Source organism: Haliotis asinina, chromosome 3 (genome assembly GCF_037392515.1).
Source record: "Haliotis asinina isolate JCU_RB_2024 chromosome 3, JCU_Hal_asi_v2, whole genome shotgun sequence".
NCBI classification, from domain to species: domain Eukaryota; kingdom Metazoa; phylum Mollusca; class Gastropoda; order Lepetellida; family Haliotidae; genus Haliotis; species Haliotis asinina.
In genome coordinates this window covers 9,947,897-9,962,442 of record NC_090282.1, presented here as the reverse complement: position 1 = coordinate 9,962,442, position 14,546 = coordinate 9,947,897, and the positions used below count along the sequence as shown (strand labels likewise).

General features: G+C 38.9%; 1 protein-coding gene across 2 annotated transcripts in view; it reads left to right on the top strand.

Annotated features, from left to right (window-relative positions):
- LOC137277442 (leucine-rich repeat serine/threonine-protein kinase 1-like) overlaps positions 1 to 12,431 on the top strand; it is a 79,818-nt gene extending 67,387 nt beyond the window's left edge. For both annotated transcript variants that reach the window (XM_067809169.1, XM_067809170.1), the window contains 10 exons: positions 132 to 383; positions 1,036 to 1,268; positions 1,784 to 2,268; positions 2,596 to 2,850; positions 3,577 to 3,801; positions 4,896 to 5,024; positions 5,307 to 5,510; positions 6,598 to 6,780; positions 7,610 to 7,714; positions 7,957 to 12,431. In XM_067809169.1, the coding sequence (XP_067665270.1) occupies positions 132 to 383; positions 1,036 to 1,268; positions 1,784 to 2,268; positions 2,596 to 2,850; positions 3,577 to 3,801; positions 4,896 to 5,024; positions 5,307 to 5,510; positions 6,598 to 6,780; positions 7,610 to 7,714; positions 7,957 to 9,819 (3,934 nt within the window). In that variant the 3' untranslated portion in view covers positions 9,820 to 12,431. The remainder of the gene's footprint in view (positions 1 to 131; positions 384 to 1,035; positions 1,269 to 1,783; positions 2,269 to 2,595; positions 2,851 to 3,576; positions 3,802 to 4,895; positions 5,025 to 5,306; positions 5,511 to 6,597; positions 6,781 to 7,609; positions 7,715 to 7,956) is intronic.
- Positions 12,432 to 14,546: the final 2,115 nt, after the last annotated feature.

Genomic DNA, 14,546 nt, shown 5'->3' with positions numbered 1-14,546 from the left:
AGAAAGCACCTTGGGCAGCAACTCCAAAATCAAACTGAATCAATAATAATCTAATGGGACAGGTCTGACACAACCCTTTGTTTCTTTTAAAAAATTAAGTGCAAAGTTATTGTTTCATTTTACTGTTGTAGCTTGCTGGTTCCCTACAAACTACCCAAAGAGAAGCCAATCATCACGGCAGACATCACCCAGAGTGCTGGCAGTAGGAAGATCTACCGCCTGTACAAGCTGACATACATTCCCGCCAGACTCTGGAGCAGGTTCATCATTCGCTTGCTGAAAGCTACTGAAAGATTCTCTCAGACTCCTTGGTTTTTGAACACACAGAAGGCAGCAGAAAGGTCCAAGAGGCTGTCCAGTGAACTAAAGCATAGAGGCAGTAGGTGAGTAGCTCTCACACATGGTACTTTCAGACCTCCTGCAGTGTCTTCTGTTGGTAGTTGCTTTGTAATGCTTAAATATTGACCCCTTTCTGTTTGTCTTGTTCAGCTCTACCAGATGACAAAATAAGTCGATGTGGGTTTCTATGAAGTTAGTACTACATGTATCCTGTTTCTCAGATAGTTTTTAACAGTATGATATATTTTACAAGTGATATAAATCCAAATACATTTGTGAATATCTAAAATATTTATGTAGATCTTGACTATACTGTTTGATTAACTATAAACTTTTCGAATGAACAAATATTTGAAAAATATGTTGGTATGTATTGAAACTTTAATAATTACTTTCATCATTTCAATTTCTAATATAGACGTGCTAATAGAGACCATGGGTTGAATGGTTTGGTAACTGTTTTGAACCAGCTGGTTAATTGAAGAGTGAGTGTCATTGCCAAGCAAATGGTGACACAATCAGGTGACACCATTTGCTTGACAACGACATTAGTATCTATGTCGAAACGTCACACTCACTGAATAATAGAAGCTGTATATCCATAAATCATAGTCCTCACTCTTCATCTACTCAACTTCTAGAATGCCTATCAAAGATGTCAACTGGTTAATTGTTACACTCTCTTACCTATCCAAGTCGAGGTTTTGTTATCAAGAACAAGGACATTACCTACTGGAGAGAGGGGATCCGAGTGGCATCACCAGAAGCTGGCTACTTCCTGATTGAGTCAGTCAACTACCGCAAACCTCCCCCGGAAGACCTTGGAGTTGGCATCCTCATCACCATTGTTGCTCCTAGCAGCCGCGGTCTGTCAGCAATGGGTATCATTGTGGATGAGCTGGACGACATACTCAGAGACTATTTTCCAGGTAGACTTGTTACAGTATTGGATGGCTACATAGGGCTTGAGGTAGTAGTACAGGGCATCTCTTGTGTGTAATTTCTGCTCCTGTGAATTATTTGTATGTTTTGTTTCAAGTCTTTTTATAAATGCTGAACGTAATGGAGAGAATTGATGTCAGCTTGTATATTCTTTAGGATCCACTGTTGCAGCATACATGCTTACTCCTCTGACAGGTAATAGAGAAACAGTATGGCAAATACATGTACTCTGAAATTTTCACTTTTTCCTAGATTGGGAAAGTTCAGTTCTAAGGGGCATATTTGTTCAAAGAATTATTGTTGTTCTTTCGAGGAATATTATATGAAAACGTTGACTGGCATGTGTGTATGTATGGCTATATGTGTTCATGCGTGTGTGTTTGTGAGGACATGTGTGTGTGATGTTGTGTGGATGTGAGGGTGTGGATGTATGGGTGTGTGGGTACGTGGGTGTGAGGATTAAGAGGACATGCAGGATACATGTAGATTATGCTTATTCTAGGTTTTCAAGATTTCTTGGATGAACTTCCCAGCGTGCTTACAGTCTGCCCATATTGCTATGACCCAGTAAAGGATGATGCGGGCATTGTGGTCAACATGACCCATTTTGATGTCCAGACATGCGCTCTGACTACACTCAATCAAGGGGAAATTGTCTGTCCTCAAGGAAAAAGAGTTCAATTGGAAGATCTTGTCCCTGAGATGTTCTTCAAGGAACTACCGAAGAAATTCTTTCTGGATAATTCCCTGATGAAGATGAGTAATAATCCCCTGGGAACTGGTGCAGCAGGGGCTGTGTTTCGGGGTCGGTATAAGGACATTGATGTTGCAATCAAGATGTTCCACTGTTCCATTGCTGCAAAGAGCCCACAGAGTAGCCTAGACAGTGGCTCTGCCAGCATGTCCACAGAAGGGAGCCAAGATGCTGGTGTCTATGGAAATGTTACACAAGAGAGGAGTTCAGTAGAAGAAGCAAACAGTTTGAAGGTGAGGTTAATAATCAAATTATAGCTTGAGCAGAGGTGTTGCACTTGCTTCTTGTTCAGACTGAGCCAACAGAAACAACATGAGATTATGTTTCTGCAAGGATTGAAGTCATCCATTCACAGATTGCATTATTTTGTTTAATTTAAGAGTAGCATCTTTTGTCTCATTTTTGAGTGACAGTAAGTCTCTGTGAGGTATTTGGATCAAAGGTGATGGTATTTAGGGCACTGTTGAGCAATGTTTATATTAGTGTACTTAAGAACAATATCGATTCCATCTTATGAAATAATTCAGCTATCAAATGAGGCACTGACGAATTCATTTCAGGCATACAAGGCTTTTTCCGAGTTCCGGAAGGAAGTTGCAGTTCTGAGCAAGCTTCAACATCCGTGCATCGTGTCATTTTTAGGCCTGTCCTTACAGCCATACTTGTACATCACTATGGAACTTGCTGAGCTGGGCTCACTCAGACATGTCCTGGACATGGAGGTAGCAAAGTTACACTTCAACAAGTTCCAGGACAAAAACAAAACATACCCTTCAATTTTGAGTAAGGATATCACATACAAGATCATCTATCAGGTAAGTCTTGCTTTCACTTCAATTACCTGTTTTCACTCCTTAGCTAACTGTTACCTCTCCTGAATATGAGATGATCTCAACAGTTTTATTGCTGCCAATATGAGTTAGAAGGTATATTGAAAACAATTTGTGCATTGTTTAAATATTGTTTGTACACAATGAATCCTAACGAAAGTAATTATTCAATAAATTTGAAAATTACATGTTTCACTACACTGACAGATTTAAGGTATCAAAGTATCAAGATATCCATGCAGATGTGAGTCTTTTAATTCTATATGTATACATGTACTTATATTATCAATTATGTGAGCTTATGTCGAAAATTGCTAAGAACTTAGGGTGAGCTACAGGGCCTGCTGGCATTATCACTATAATCTTTGCAGATCATGTTCATATTTCATCAGGATTCAATTACCCTCATGGGTAAAATGTGTGAAGCCCATTTCTGGTGTCCCTCACTGTGGTATAACTAGAATATTGCTAAAAGTGTCATAAAAGAAAGCACTCACTCACTCACTCACTCACTCACTCACTCACTCACTCACTCACTCACTCACTCACTCACTCACTCACTCACTCACTCATGTGAGGGAGCCAAGAAAGAGTGAGTTTTAGTTTATGCTACAGTCAGCAATATTCCAACTATATGGCAGTATCAGTCTAAGAGAAGTGATGTACAAATGCATGCATTTCACTTTCTGTAAGTGTATGTCTGTGCAATAGGTGGCAAAAGGCCTGGAGTATCTTCATCAACACAGCATCACCTATCGGGACCTGAAATCTGACAATGTACTCATCTGTTCTCTTGATGTTACTGACACACACAATGTCAAACTGTCTGACTATGGCATCTCCAAATTTGCAACATCACAAGGACTCAGCGGGTTTGTGGGCACACCAGGGTACATGGCACCAGAAATCATGAACAGACAAATATATACTGAGAAGGTGAGTGGAGATGGGATGAAGGGAATGCTATAGCACATACAGAGAATTTTATTTGCATGCATGTGTCTTGCAGCTGTAGATCTTATCAATGTGTAGGCACCAAGCTCTAGAAAGACCAGTCCTAGTTATGAAATATAAGAAAGATGATTTTTTTTAATTTAGGATACATAACAGTCTGTTGCCACTTTAACAGCATTTTCTATCAACGTTGTCTTGAATCAGAGACTTGGTCATCTAATTTTATATATTGTTCCTGAAGCCCTTAAAACCTAATGTCTTGCTTCTTTTCTCCTTCCCATAATGTGTTAGTGTTAAACTGAAAATGAAACTTTGCTGTAGTTAACACATCTGATGGTTTCATGTGAATTGCTTAGTGTTCCCATTTTCCAAATCCAGTTGAAGAGGAAAATGCTATTACGTATGGCTTAATGGAATAGCATACGGGATGAAAATTTAGTCAATGAAATGCTAAACTTAACCATTATATATATTAAATCTTATTCACAGACAGTTGTAAAAAGTGTAGTCCCTGTTTGTAATATTGCATGATAACTTAAGTTTGTGTTAAAGTTGTTTCTTTTTTTGTGTGTTGATCTACATTTGGACAAGTTGATGTACATTTCAGATGTACATTCAGATATGCAGGTGGTACGTGTTTATAGGTGAATGTATGTTTACAAGGGTTGAAATTCTTTCACATGTGTTGATGAACATTCGTATGTGTTGATGAACATTCGTATTTGTACATGTTAATGAATGTTCGTGTGTGTTGATGAACATTTGTGTGTGTTGATGAACATTTGTGTGTGTTGATGAACATTTGTATGTGTTGATGAACATTTTATGTGTTGATGAACATTCAGATTGGTTTATGAACGTGTAGATTTGATGATGTACGTTCAGATGGGTTGATATACATTCATTTGAGTTGATTCAGAAGGGTTGGTATACATTCATTTGAGCTGATTCAGAAGGGTTGGTATACATTCATTTGAGCTGATTCAGAAGGGTTGGTGTACATTCATTTGAGTTGATTCAGAAGGGTTGGTACACATTCATTTGAGTTGATTCACAAGGGTTGGTATATATTTCAGGTTGACATCTTCTCCTTCTCCATGGTCATATATGAAGTTTTGAGTGGCCGACTTCCTTATGACGAGTATGTCAACCTTTCACAGATCATGCAGGCAGTTATCAAGGACAGGAAGAGGCCAAACTTAAAAGTAATCTCTTATTTCAATGGAAACAAATTAATCTTCAATTGATTTGAAACAATATTTCTACTCAGATTTTGAGATATAGTTCCATGTCATGCGATTTTTAAAAATCTAGGTCCTGGAATCTCAGAATCTTAAGTCTAAATTTCAGTGTTGAAACATTGCAGATATGGAATATCACCCATCCATTTTAAAAGAAATTTGGGAAGGAATATTGACCAAGCTGGATTAATGTGCTTCATTTATGAGTATTGTGTGAGTCAGGGAGATCATGTTCCTCTGTTACAGAACTTCAACATCGTGTCCCATTTCCCTTACCTGGAGTATCTGATGTCTGAGTGTTGGAACCATGACGCCAGCCGACGGCCATCAGCAAGGGAGATCACTGCATTCATGAGGCTGCATCAGCTTGTAGGGCAGTGTGACCTTCTGACCCAGACTGGACCTGGTGCCAAGTTTAAAGATGTCACATGCACTGCAGTCACCTCTGAGGTACCGATGGTATACATCACCTGAGAACTGCCAACATTATTGTTTGTCTTATGGAGGAGTAATCATTAATCTTGTGTGTTTATTTAGAGTATGCACACATTATGATTTAGTTCATATTTCTGTAAATTTGCTGGTAGATGAAGTCAGTTTTTGCTAAGGAGTATGTAAAAAATAATAGCTTCCTTGACTGCTCACTTTGTAGTGAACACATAGAAACCTGTAGCCAGCACAATGATTCAGCACAAGTTCCATCCATTCTATTATCCAACTTAGGCCACACATAAATGTATTCTTGTTTCTCATTTCTGACTGGCCCAAATATTCTACCCAATCCTAGGATTGTTGAAACACTGGGAAGATGCATCTTTGATTCTCAAAATATGACAGAATTTTTCACACTTCCACCTTTTGATTTTCTATCGGATAAAAGTGTGTAAGTTTCCATATAGATTATGGGGTTAGAGGCATAAAATATAAGAAAATGTAAAAATAAAATCCACCCTCCTGACCTATATTTTTTGAAACATTGATGAGAACAAACAAATACAGTGATTTGGAATTATAATTGTTTTTTAAACAACTTTTATCCTTAGTTGAATGAAATTCTGGGATGTAAATGTTCAACTGGCAAGGTGAAATTATGAGAATTGGCAATCTTAATTTTGCTTTATTCGATTTGCTTTTTTGTTTAAAGTGAAATTCATTGGTACTTTTTCCATGTAAACAGACTATATGTGGTATAAGTGCTCTTTTTATGATTCAGAAAACAGAAGTCAGACAGTAGATGTGGACAGATTTGTTTTGATTTAAACGAAACATTGCTTGATCAATCAAGCACTGATGAGCCACAACATGAGAGTTGTAATCTGATTTTAGTAATCATAGAATCTGCTCATTTTGTGATTTATCAATTCAGATAACAATTCTTTCAAGCATACTGTTTTTTTGGTACAGACCTTCGCCCAGTTTCACAAAGTGAGCATGGTGTTAACAGAATGGTAACATAACATGCTGATAGTTCTTACCAGAAAGACTGCTTGGCCCTGTTATGATGGTTTTCAATAATGGTGTGATGTGTGATGTACAGACCCGCTCTGCTGACACTAAGGCCAAACTGTGGATATGGGAGGCGGCAGATGAGGAACAAGTTCGGTGCTACTCTATCTTCAACCTTGACACGTCCAGCTTCCATGTGGCCCGCAAGGAGTGCCCAGGGGCTGATGTCCGTTGCATGATCAAAGCTGGGCGATCAATGTTTGTTGGAACAGAGGTAAACATATAACATCTACACAAGAGATGAACCAGTCTCAGTAGTCTGCCTAAAAGATTCAGCTGCTAATTATATGAATGGATTGTTGCAATGATACCAGATGTTAACAAATACCTTACCCTACTGGTAGCACCCATCACACACCACTTGGATGAAATATAGATGTCTGTTTGTTTTATGGGCATAACTTTTTCAGGTTTTGTTTCAATTAGATCACTTATATGTATGGACAAAAATTGCAACTTAGTAGTCATGAACTTGGTAAGTAAATAGTAGTCTCTGTGACCTCCTTCAAGATTATTCTGCATGTAATGGTTGCTTTGAAGGTCATATACAGAGTAGGTTTGCCTGTGTGACTTTGTTTTCTTTATTAGCATCATATGGCAGCTAGTGGTTTAGCAGTTATTGAACTACAGTACAGTGAGACATTTACCATCCACAAATGCTGACCCATCTTTTCGTTACTAGGAAGCTTAAAGTACTTGAGATTAGAACTAGAGTATGTGAACATGAACTTATTCAATAGTCAGCATGTAATGAGAACAGAAACTCAGTGTCAAATGTGAGCTATGTTCAGTTCAGCAGACTGTTCATCTGAGATAATTAGAATAACAGACCTGTAACTTCACCATATACATCAGTTGCAAGCCAGTTCAGTTCAACATTTGACTTCAGTAATATCATATTGTAAGGAACATCTGCCATAGTGTTTTTTCTGAGGAAAGAGAGAACACTGTAACCATGATGATATCAACCATTTTAATGAAAAAACACCTCTTTGTTTACTTTTCACACTTCTATGTGTTTGACCAGCACCTGTGTGTTTCAGGCGAGTGCGATAGAACTGTTTGGTTGTGGAAGCATCGGTGTTCCAAAGTGTCAGGAACAATTCTCACTTACTGCTATACCAACATCAATGATCTTTCATAAAATGGTATGTAATATGACTATTTCATTATTAATTCTTACAGAAATAAATCATCATATACCTGCAAGCTCATAAACTTTCATATTCAGCATTTGTGACACATGGCTGTCTTCATCTGTCATTCCATAATATTGCTGGTATCATGGTTGTTCAGTTCTATTTTAACATGAATATTGTTTAATACATTCATTAATGCTTTGACATATGTATTTTACAATTAAATCCTATGTTTGATACATCTCCTTCAGACTGATAATGAAGAGGAGAGTATGGGCCATGTCTTTGTAGGACTTGACAATGGATCTGTTGTTATCTATGCACATCAGCCCAACATGAGGAAAACAAGCAAGACATGGAGACAGTTGAAGACTTTAACACTGTCAACTGACCAGTCAGTATGTAGCATGACTTTGGTCAGTGAGGGCAGAGAACTATGGGTAGCTTGTGGACACATGATGGTGATTGTCAGTACCCAGACACTTCTCAAAGAGGAAGAGATTGACATAAAGCAAGAAAGTATGTCAAGTAAACTGGCAAAGAATCCTGTTATTCAGCAACTAGTTTCTAATGAAAACAAGGTCTGGTGCTCCTTCAGAAAGTCCTCAAAGGTGTTTGAGTATGATGCAGAACTGAGACAGCTGTTGTTTTGTTTGGATGTGCAAAACAGTGATGTCAAGTATAAATATTTAGCCGGTTCCAAAGACACTGAAAGTAATACAGAGTCTGATTTTGGGTCTGATGATGATGAATTTCATGCCACTAATTTGGCATCAAAGCCATCCAATTTAAGTACTTCCTGTCAGTCAGTATCTTTGGTAGACTTGAGACCAGCTGCCCCAACCCCAAGTGCAAGTGAACTAACAAATCCTAGCCAGAATGTGTATGATGAAGTGGATCAGGAACAGCCAGTCACAATGAAGCATAGATCCTTGGAACCACATGACTATTTAACACTGTTACCTGACAGGCATGTTGTGGATGAAGCCAATGAGGATGAAGACTCCGACCTGTATGAATACATTGAGTCACCAGGAATAGTAACTGACAAAACAACATCTAGAAAACTGACACTGTCAGAGGCATCTCATGTACCACCCAAGCCCTCAACACTGTGTACCTCAGATTCAGGCAATAAGTCACTCAGTGATTCAGTTCCAGTTAGGCCACCCAGGAATAAAAATAAAACTATGTCGATAAGAGCAGAACCAACTAAGAACAGAGAGACAAATCCTCCCCTTCATCCCCGTGGACCGCGTTCAGTATCAATGTCAGCAGGGGAGACTTCACCTCCCCCAAGACCCCCGAGACTATCCACAAGATCACTAGAAGAGACCCAGCAACCTGTGCTACCACCAAGGAAATCTATATCCACTGAGTACATTAGCAACAAAGCCAGTGACAAAGGTGAACGATCCAAGTGTATTAAGGGTATGTCGGGTGATGACAACGCTCCACCAGTTCCGCCTCGCAGATTGACTCTGACTGTGCCCTGTCCACCAGATGTACCAACAAGATCAGCCTTTATATCCCCACGACAATCACGCAAGCTGGACCTAGACTCAAATGTATCACCTGACAAGCCCCCAGCTATACCACCAAGAAGCCCAACTGCGAAGAAAACCAGTGCCTCTTCTCCAGACCTTCAACATCATAGCACTGGACGTAATGAAGCTTCATCCAGTTTATCCACTAAATACAACACAATACCAGCAAACTTTAAGTCCCGGAAATCACCTGTGACACTTGTATCGTCCATGCAGGTTATACATGATACACTATGGGTTGGAACCAGCAATGGCAAGATACTTATTATTGGCATCAATAAGAACCTTCCTAATAACGGAAGACCCAAGCTGTCAGTACTTGAGAATGTATCAACCCCAAGGCTGGAGGATGGGCAGATTAAAAGAGGACCGGTGTATATGATGACAGCAGCAGGTAACATGGTTGTGTCCAGTGTTCGGGTGAACCCAAAGCAAGAGTCTCTGCAGACAGAGTTGACAGTGTGGGAAGCTATGGGAAGAACGAGGCTGGATGATATTACCAATTTTTGGAATAGCATCTCCAAGGAGGAGAGGGAGTTGACAAACAAAGACAGTCTTGCTTCTTAGGTGCTACCTGTTTCACAGCAGACAGGCTATAAAATGATGCTATATTTGGCTCCTGCTATTATGTCTGCTTTTAGATCCTAAGACTTTTGTAGCATTAATAGGAAGAGATTTCAGTATTGAAATATGTGCCCCATATTAAGTTTGCACACCTCTTTTATATTAACTGTAGAATGTATTTACATGAAGTGAAGTCAGTATTAGTAACAACACCATGGCAAATGGTCACTCACTATCTAGCACTGAGACTCAGTCAAGGTTTACACATATATCAGTTTTATCAGGTTTTGTCATGGTCCTCTTGTTTTACCTATCAATAACTGTACTTAATGTGTCCCTGCCCATGCCAAGTATTAGTTTACAGTCATTTAAAGTAGTTCTCATGGTTCATGATGTGGCTGCCTTTGTAGCCATGATCTCTCTGTACAATTCAGCCATTTACACGTAGATATATGCTGTAGTTCAATTACAGTGCAGGGTCCTGACCCACAAAGCATTCATAACTTGTAACTCTATACTTTATCAAAGGCTTATGAATGTCTTAACACTACAAATATACACCTTTTTTCTTATGGCGGCATGCAATAGATACAAGCCAAGAATGCCAGGCTTAGTTCACTTGTCACAGTAGTGACAGCTGTTATTTTGTTCATTGCAAACCGTACATCACACAAGCAGTTGTTTTTCTTGTGTACCATTGCTAAAATATACTTTGCGATAATGGAGAATTCTGCTGCATACAAGTTATCATTTCTTGGATATTATTTCGCATCTTTGCTACTTAATTCTACACTGAATATTTGATTACTTCAGTGGGAGTCTGTGAAAGAATTTGTTCTGACTGGTGGTTATGCTGGAAACTGCTGCCACATCTGTGAATATTATGTACCCAACCATTATCTTACTAGCTCCTCTGATGTTTCCACTGCTTTCTTTAGAAACTATAGTAATGATAATGTGAAATATAAGGATAGATTCCCTCCCCTGCACCAGCGTTAATAATCCATCTGTGGGTGATGTTGTTTATTGCCATATCAGCAGGTTCTTTTTCCTGAGATGATGTTGGGTTAGATGATTATGTACAGTGACTTGACCCTGGCTACTCTTAGATGACATTGTTCTGGTGTGTCCTGAATATGTCATCAATGTTATAACAAAATCAATATATTTTACTGAGTCAAACAAGATTGTAGCATAATGCGGGACATGTTTCTTCCATGTGTTAATTACACCACTCCATGTGTTCTATTTCTGTATTTGTGTTGATCTATGTATTTCTCAGATGATTTTACCATTCCACGCATATCTATGCATGTAGCCATATAAATGTTGGAATATAATGAGAGAATATATATATTAGCCTTGTTTTATACTTCATTGTTATATTCCTGTTTTATATTTAGTGATTAATATGTCTGTGATATCTAAATGCATGATGACAAGGTTCCTGAATTTAGACAAGGTCTTGAGGACAGAGGCCAGGGAATGTGGCATGTTATGAGTATATGGAATGTTGTAGAAGTTTCAAGATTTTCTTGATATAGAAAATTATGTTCCAAACCAGTGTTATTTTATGATATGGGACCATCCCTGTCTAGGGGAAGGTGATTGAGAGGTATGGGGTGGACGTGGGGTTGGGAGATCTGCATGTGAGGACACCCTTTCTAGGGGAAGGTGATTGACAGGTATGGTAGAGGAGGTCCGCATGTGAGAGGACACCCTTTCTAGGGGAAGGTGATTGACAGGTATGGTAGAGGAGGTCTGCATGTGAGAGGACACCCTTTCAAGCATAACACACACACAGACACACACAGACACAGACAGACAGACACACACAGACACACACACAGACACACACACCAGGTGGGTAGTCCCAAACAGTATGGAGTTTCATTTGGTCAGTTACAAGATGTTATTTCAATCGATAGGTGTGGTCCTCTTAACACATGATCACAAGCCAAGCGTACTGCATGCTCTGGGAAATGTTCTGCTGGTAAGAACATATGCAACTTTATGTGTACTTTTGACATGCATGTTTCATCTAATAGTCAGTGAAGATTTTGCAATCAAGAAAACATCTAGTGGGTAAATGTTGCTGTTTGTTGAAGTGAGTGTTTGGTATGTGATATGCGAATAGTAAGCTCTAGTTGGAAGACAGGTATCCAGGTAAACAGAGTAAAATTCTCTCAGTATCCTTTATGTTGGGGAAAGATTAAGGAAACAATACCTCTCCTCACAGAAATGTTTGTCAGGTAGCAGTTGTATACTCTAATAATTACTTTAGCCCTTATGCACTCAGTGATGTTTTCACTTAGAAATTGTAGACATATGTTCACTTTTGTTTAATAAGAATCCAAATGTCTGTAATTAAGAACTTGAAATGGCACCCTCTATGAAGAGTTTGAGTTTGCTTGGCAAATACAGTAGAACTGTAAAGGCAATAATAAAAAGAATGTTATTGTTTTGATACAGTTTTGATACAGTATTCAGTTTTGATAACAACATGCTCATAAATCAGTAGTATGGACTATAAAGGTGTGAAGAATCCATCAAAATTGTTATATTTGTTGTTAATGATTTACAGTGATAATAAATCACAACATGCTATTTTTGTGTTTGTCATTTTGCTTTATTCAGGTGTATATTGTCAGGTGTTAATTGTGGATGCTGACAAAGAAAATGTTCCTGGTTTGAACAATCATGGTAGATACTCCACTTCCGTAGCCGCAGAAGCTGTGTAAGAGACCAAGATGCAATGTCTTTGTATATGATGGCAATCCATGTTGGGTCCCCAGTATGTAACTCCTCTTGTATAAAGTGACTAACAATGGTCAGGTGGCTACAATCTATTGTTTTTGTCCTTATGGCATGTAGTACTGTGAAGCTATCAAGCATTGGTTTGTGTGGCATGGTTATAAAACTGGGGTATTGCTGGAGATATTACAGCTATATTTCTACTTTCCTTCCACCTATATACCAGCCTATTGATTATGACCTTTGAATGTGACATGCAAAGCAGAGCATGGTAATAGCAAACTGACATGTACAAAACTATTCTTCCAAAAGAGACAACTTTATGTTCAAATGTCAGTGGAAGACAATATACCCCACCCCAAAATATATTTCCCAACCTTGTTGTTTTAGGGTGACCAATAACATCCTTCTGGTCAGGATAAACACCCATTTGGCCTGTCATCAGAAACATCCTTGTCAAGGCAGTTTCTGTGAGGCTATTAGTTACATGATCACACTTATGATTACACATCTACTAGTCTTTGTCACCAGCAATTTAGCACTGTTGGTAAATAACACATTGTTTTGAAACAGTTCATTGTCATATGTTGTGTGGTGTGGGAATTAAGTAATGCTCAGTTTTACAGGGAAACTCAAACTCACGCACACTGTTTTGTAAAACAAACGTCACTAGCAACTTGGAGTTCATTATAACAAAGTTATACAGTGTTCCCAGAAATTATTGAGAAAATCTTTGTTTTTTTTCTAATGATGCTAAGATTGGAAAAAAGGGCTTTCACTATGCACTAAACATACTAAATAAGGGAGACAACTCTTGAAGGCTTAGAAGGCAGCTCATTACGTCAAGAGTTATCTCCCTTGTCTGAGCAGACGGCTTCCTGTGTTGACATGGCAGAATTTACAGCAAGAGAGAAAAGAAAGCTCATTCTAGATGATTTTGAAAGGGGTGAGGCTGATGCTAAAGTGTTAGCTTGTAGACATGGTATTCCTCTGTCTACAGTATACAGAACTTTGAAGAATATTCAAACAGGAACCGGGATAGAGCACAAAGCAGGGGCAGGTCGGCCAAGGAAATTCAGTGTTGTGGATCGCCGAAGACTTGGGCAGATTGTGAGTAGGGGCAAATTAAAAAGTGTTGAGAACATCAGAAATGAAATGATTAGCAGAGGAAGTCCTCAGGTATGCAATGAAACAGTTAGGCAGGAATTACAGACTTAATTGGGTGAAAAAACGTGGAATTCCCTCGCCGTTGATGAAAGATGCACAAAAGGAAAAACGTTTAAACTGGTGTCGGGCTCATGAAAATCAAGATTGGGATAATGATTTCTTTTCGGATGAAAGTTCTGTTTGGCTTTTCCCTAATTGTGTGAACATTTGGACCAAAGATACTGTCAAACCTATCTTCCAGCGGCCAAAACATAGCCCGAAGTTTCACATGTTGGGTGGCATATCGGCTCTCGGAGTGACGCCATTGTGTGTTTTCACGGGAAACTTGACAAAAGAAAGATACGTTGACATTCTAAATGGTCACCTTCTTCCAACAGCACAAACATTGTATGAAAATGATTGGATTTTCCAGCATGATAATGACCCAAAACACACTGCGCGCTACACAAAACAGTGGTTGTCGGGCGAAAATGTTCAAGTTTTAGACTGGCCCAGTTACCGCCCAGACCTAAACCCAATTGAGAATGTGTGGGGAGTCATGAAGGACAGAATAAACCAAAAGGGACTGAGAAATATTGAAGATATGAAGGCCGAGGTGGTCCAATATTGGGATACCCTGTCACACGATTACCTACAAACTTTGATGGGTAGTGTGCCTAGGCGTATTCAGGCATGCATTGCTGAGCGAGGAGGTCTAACAAAGTACTAAAACAAGACTCAGACTGTAAAAGGGTGATGTTTTAACCTGTTTATGTAAGTAAAACGCCAGAAGTTAATAAACGTAATGAGTTACATGACGCAACATGATT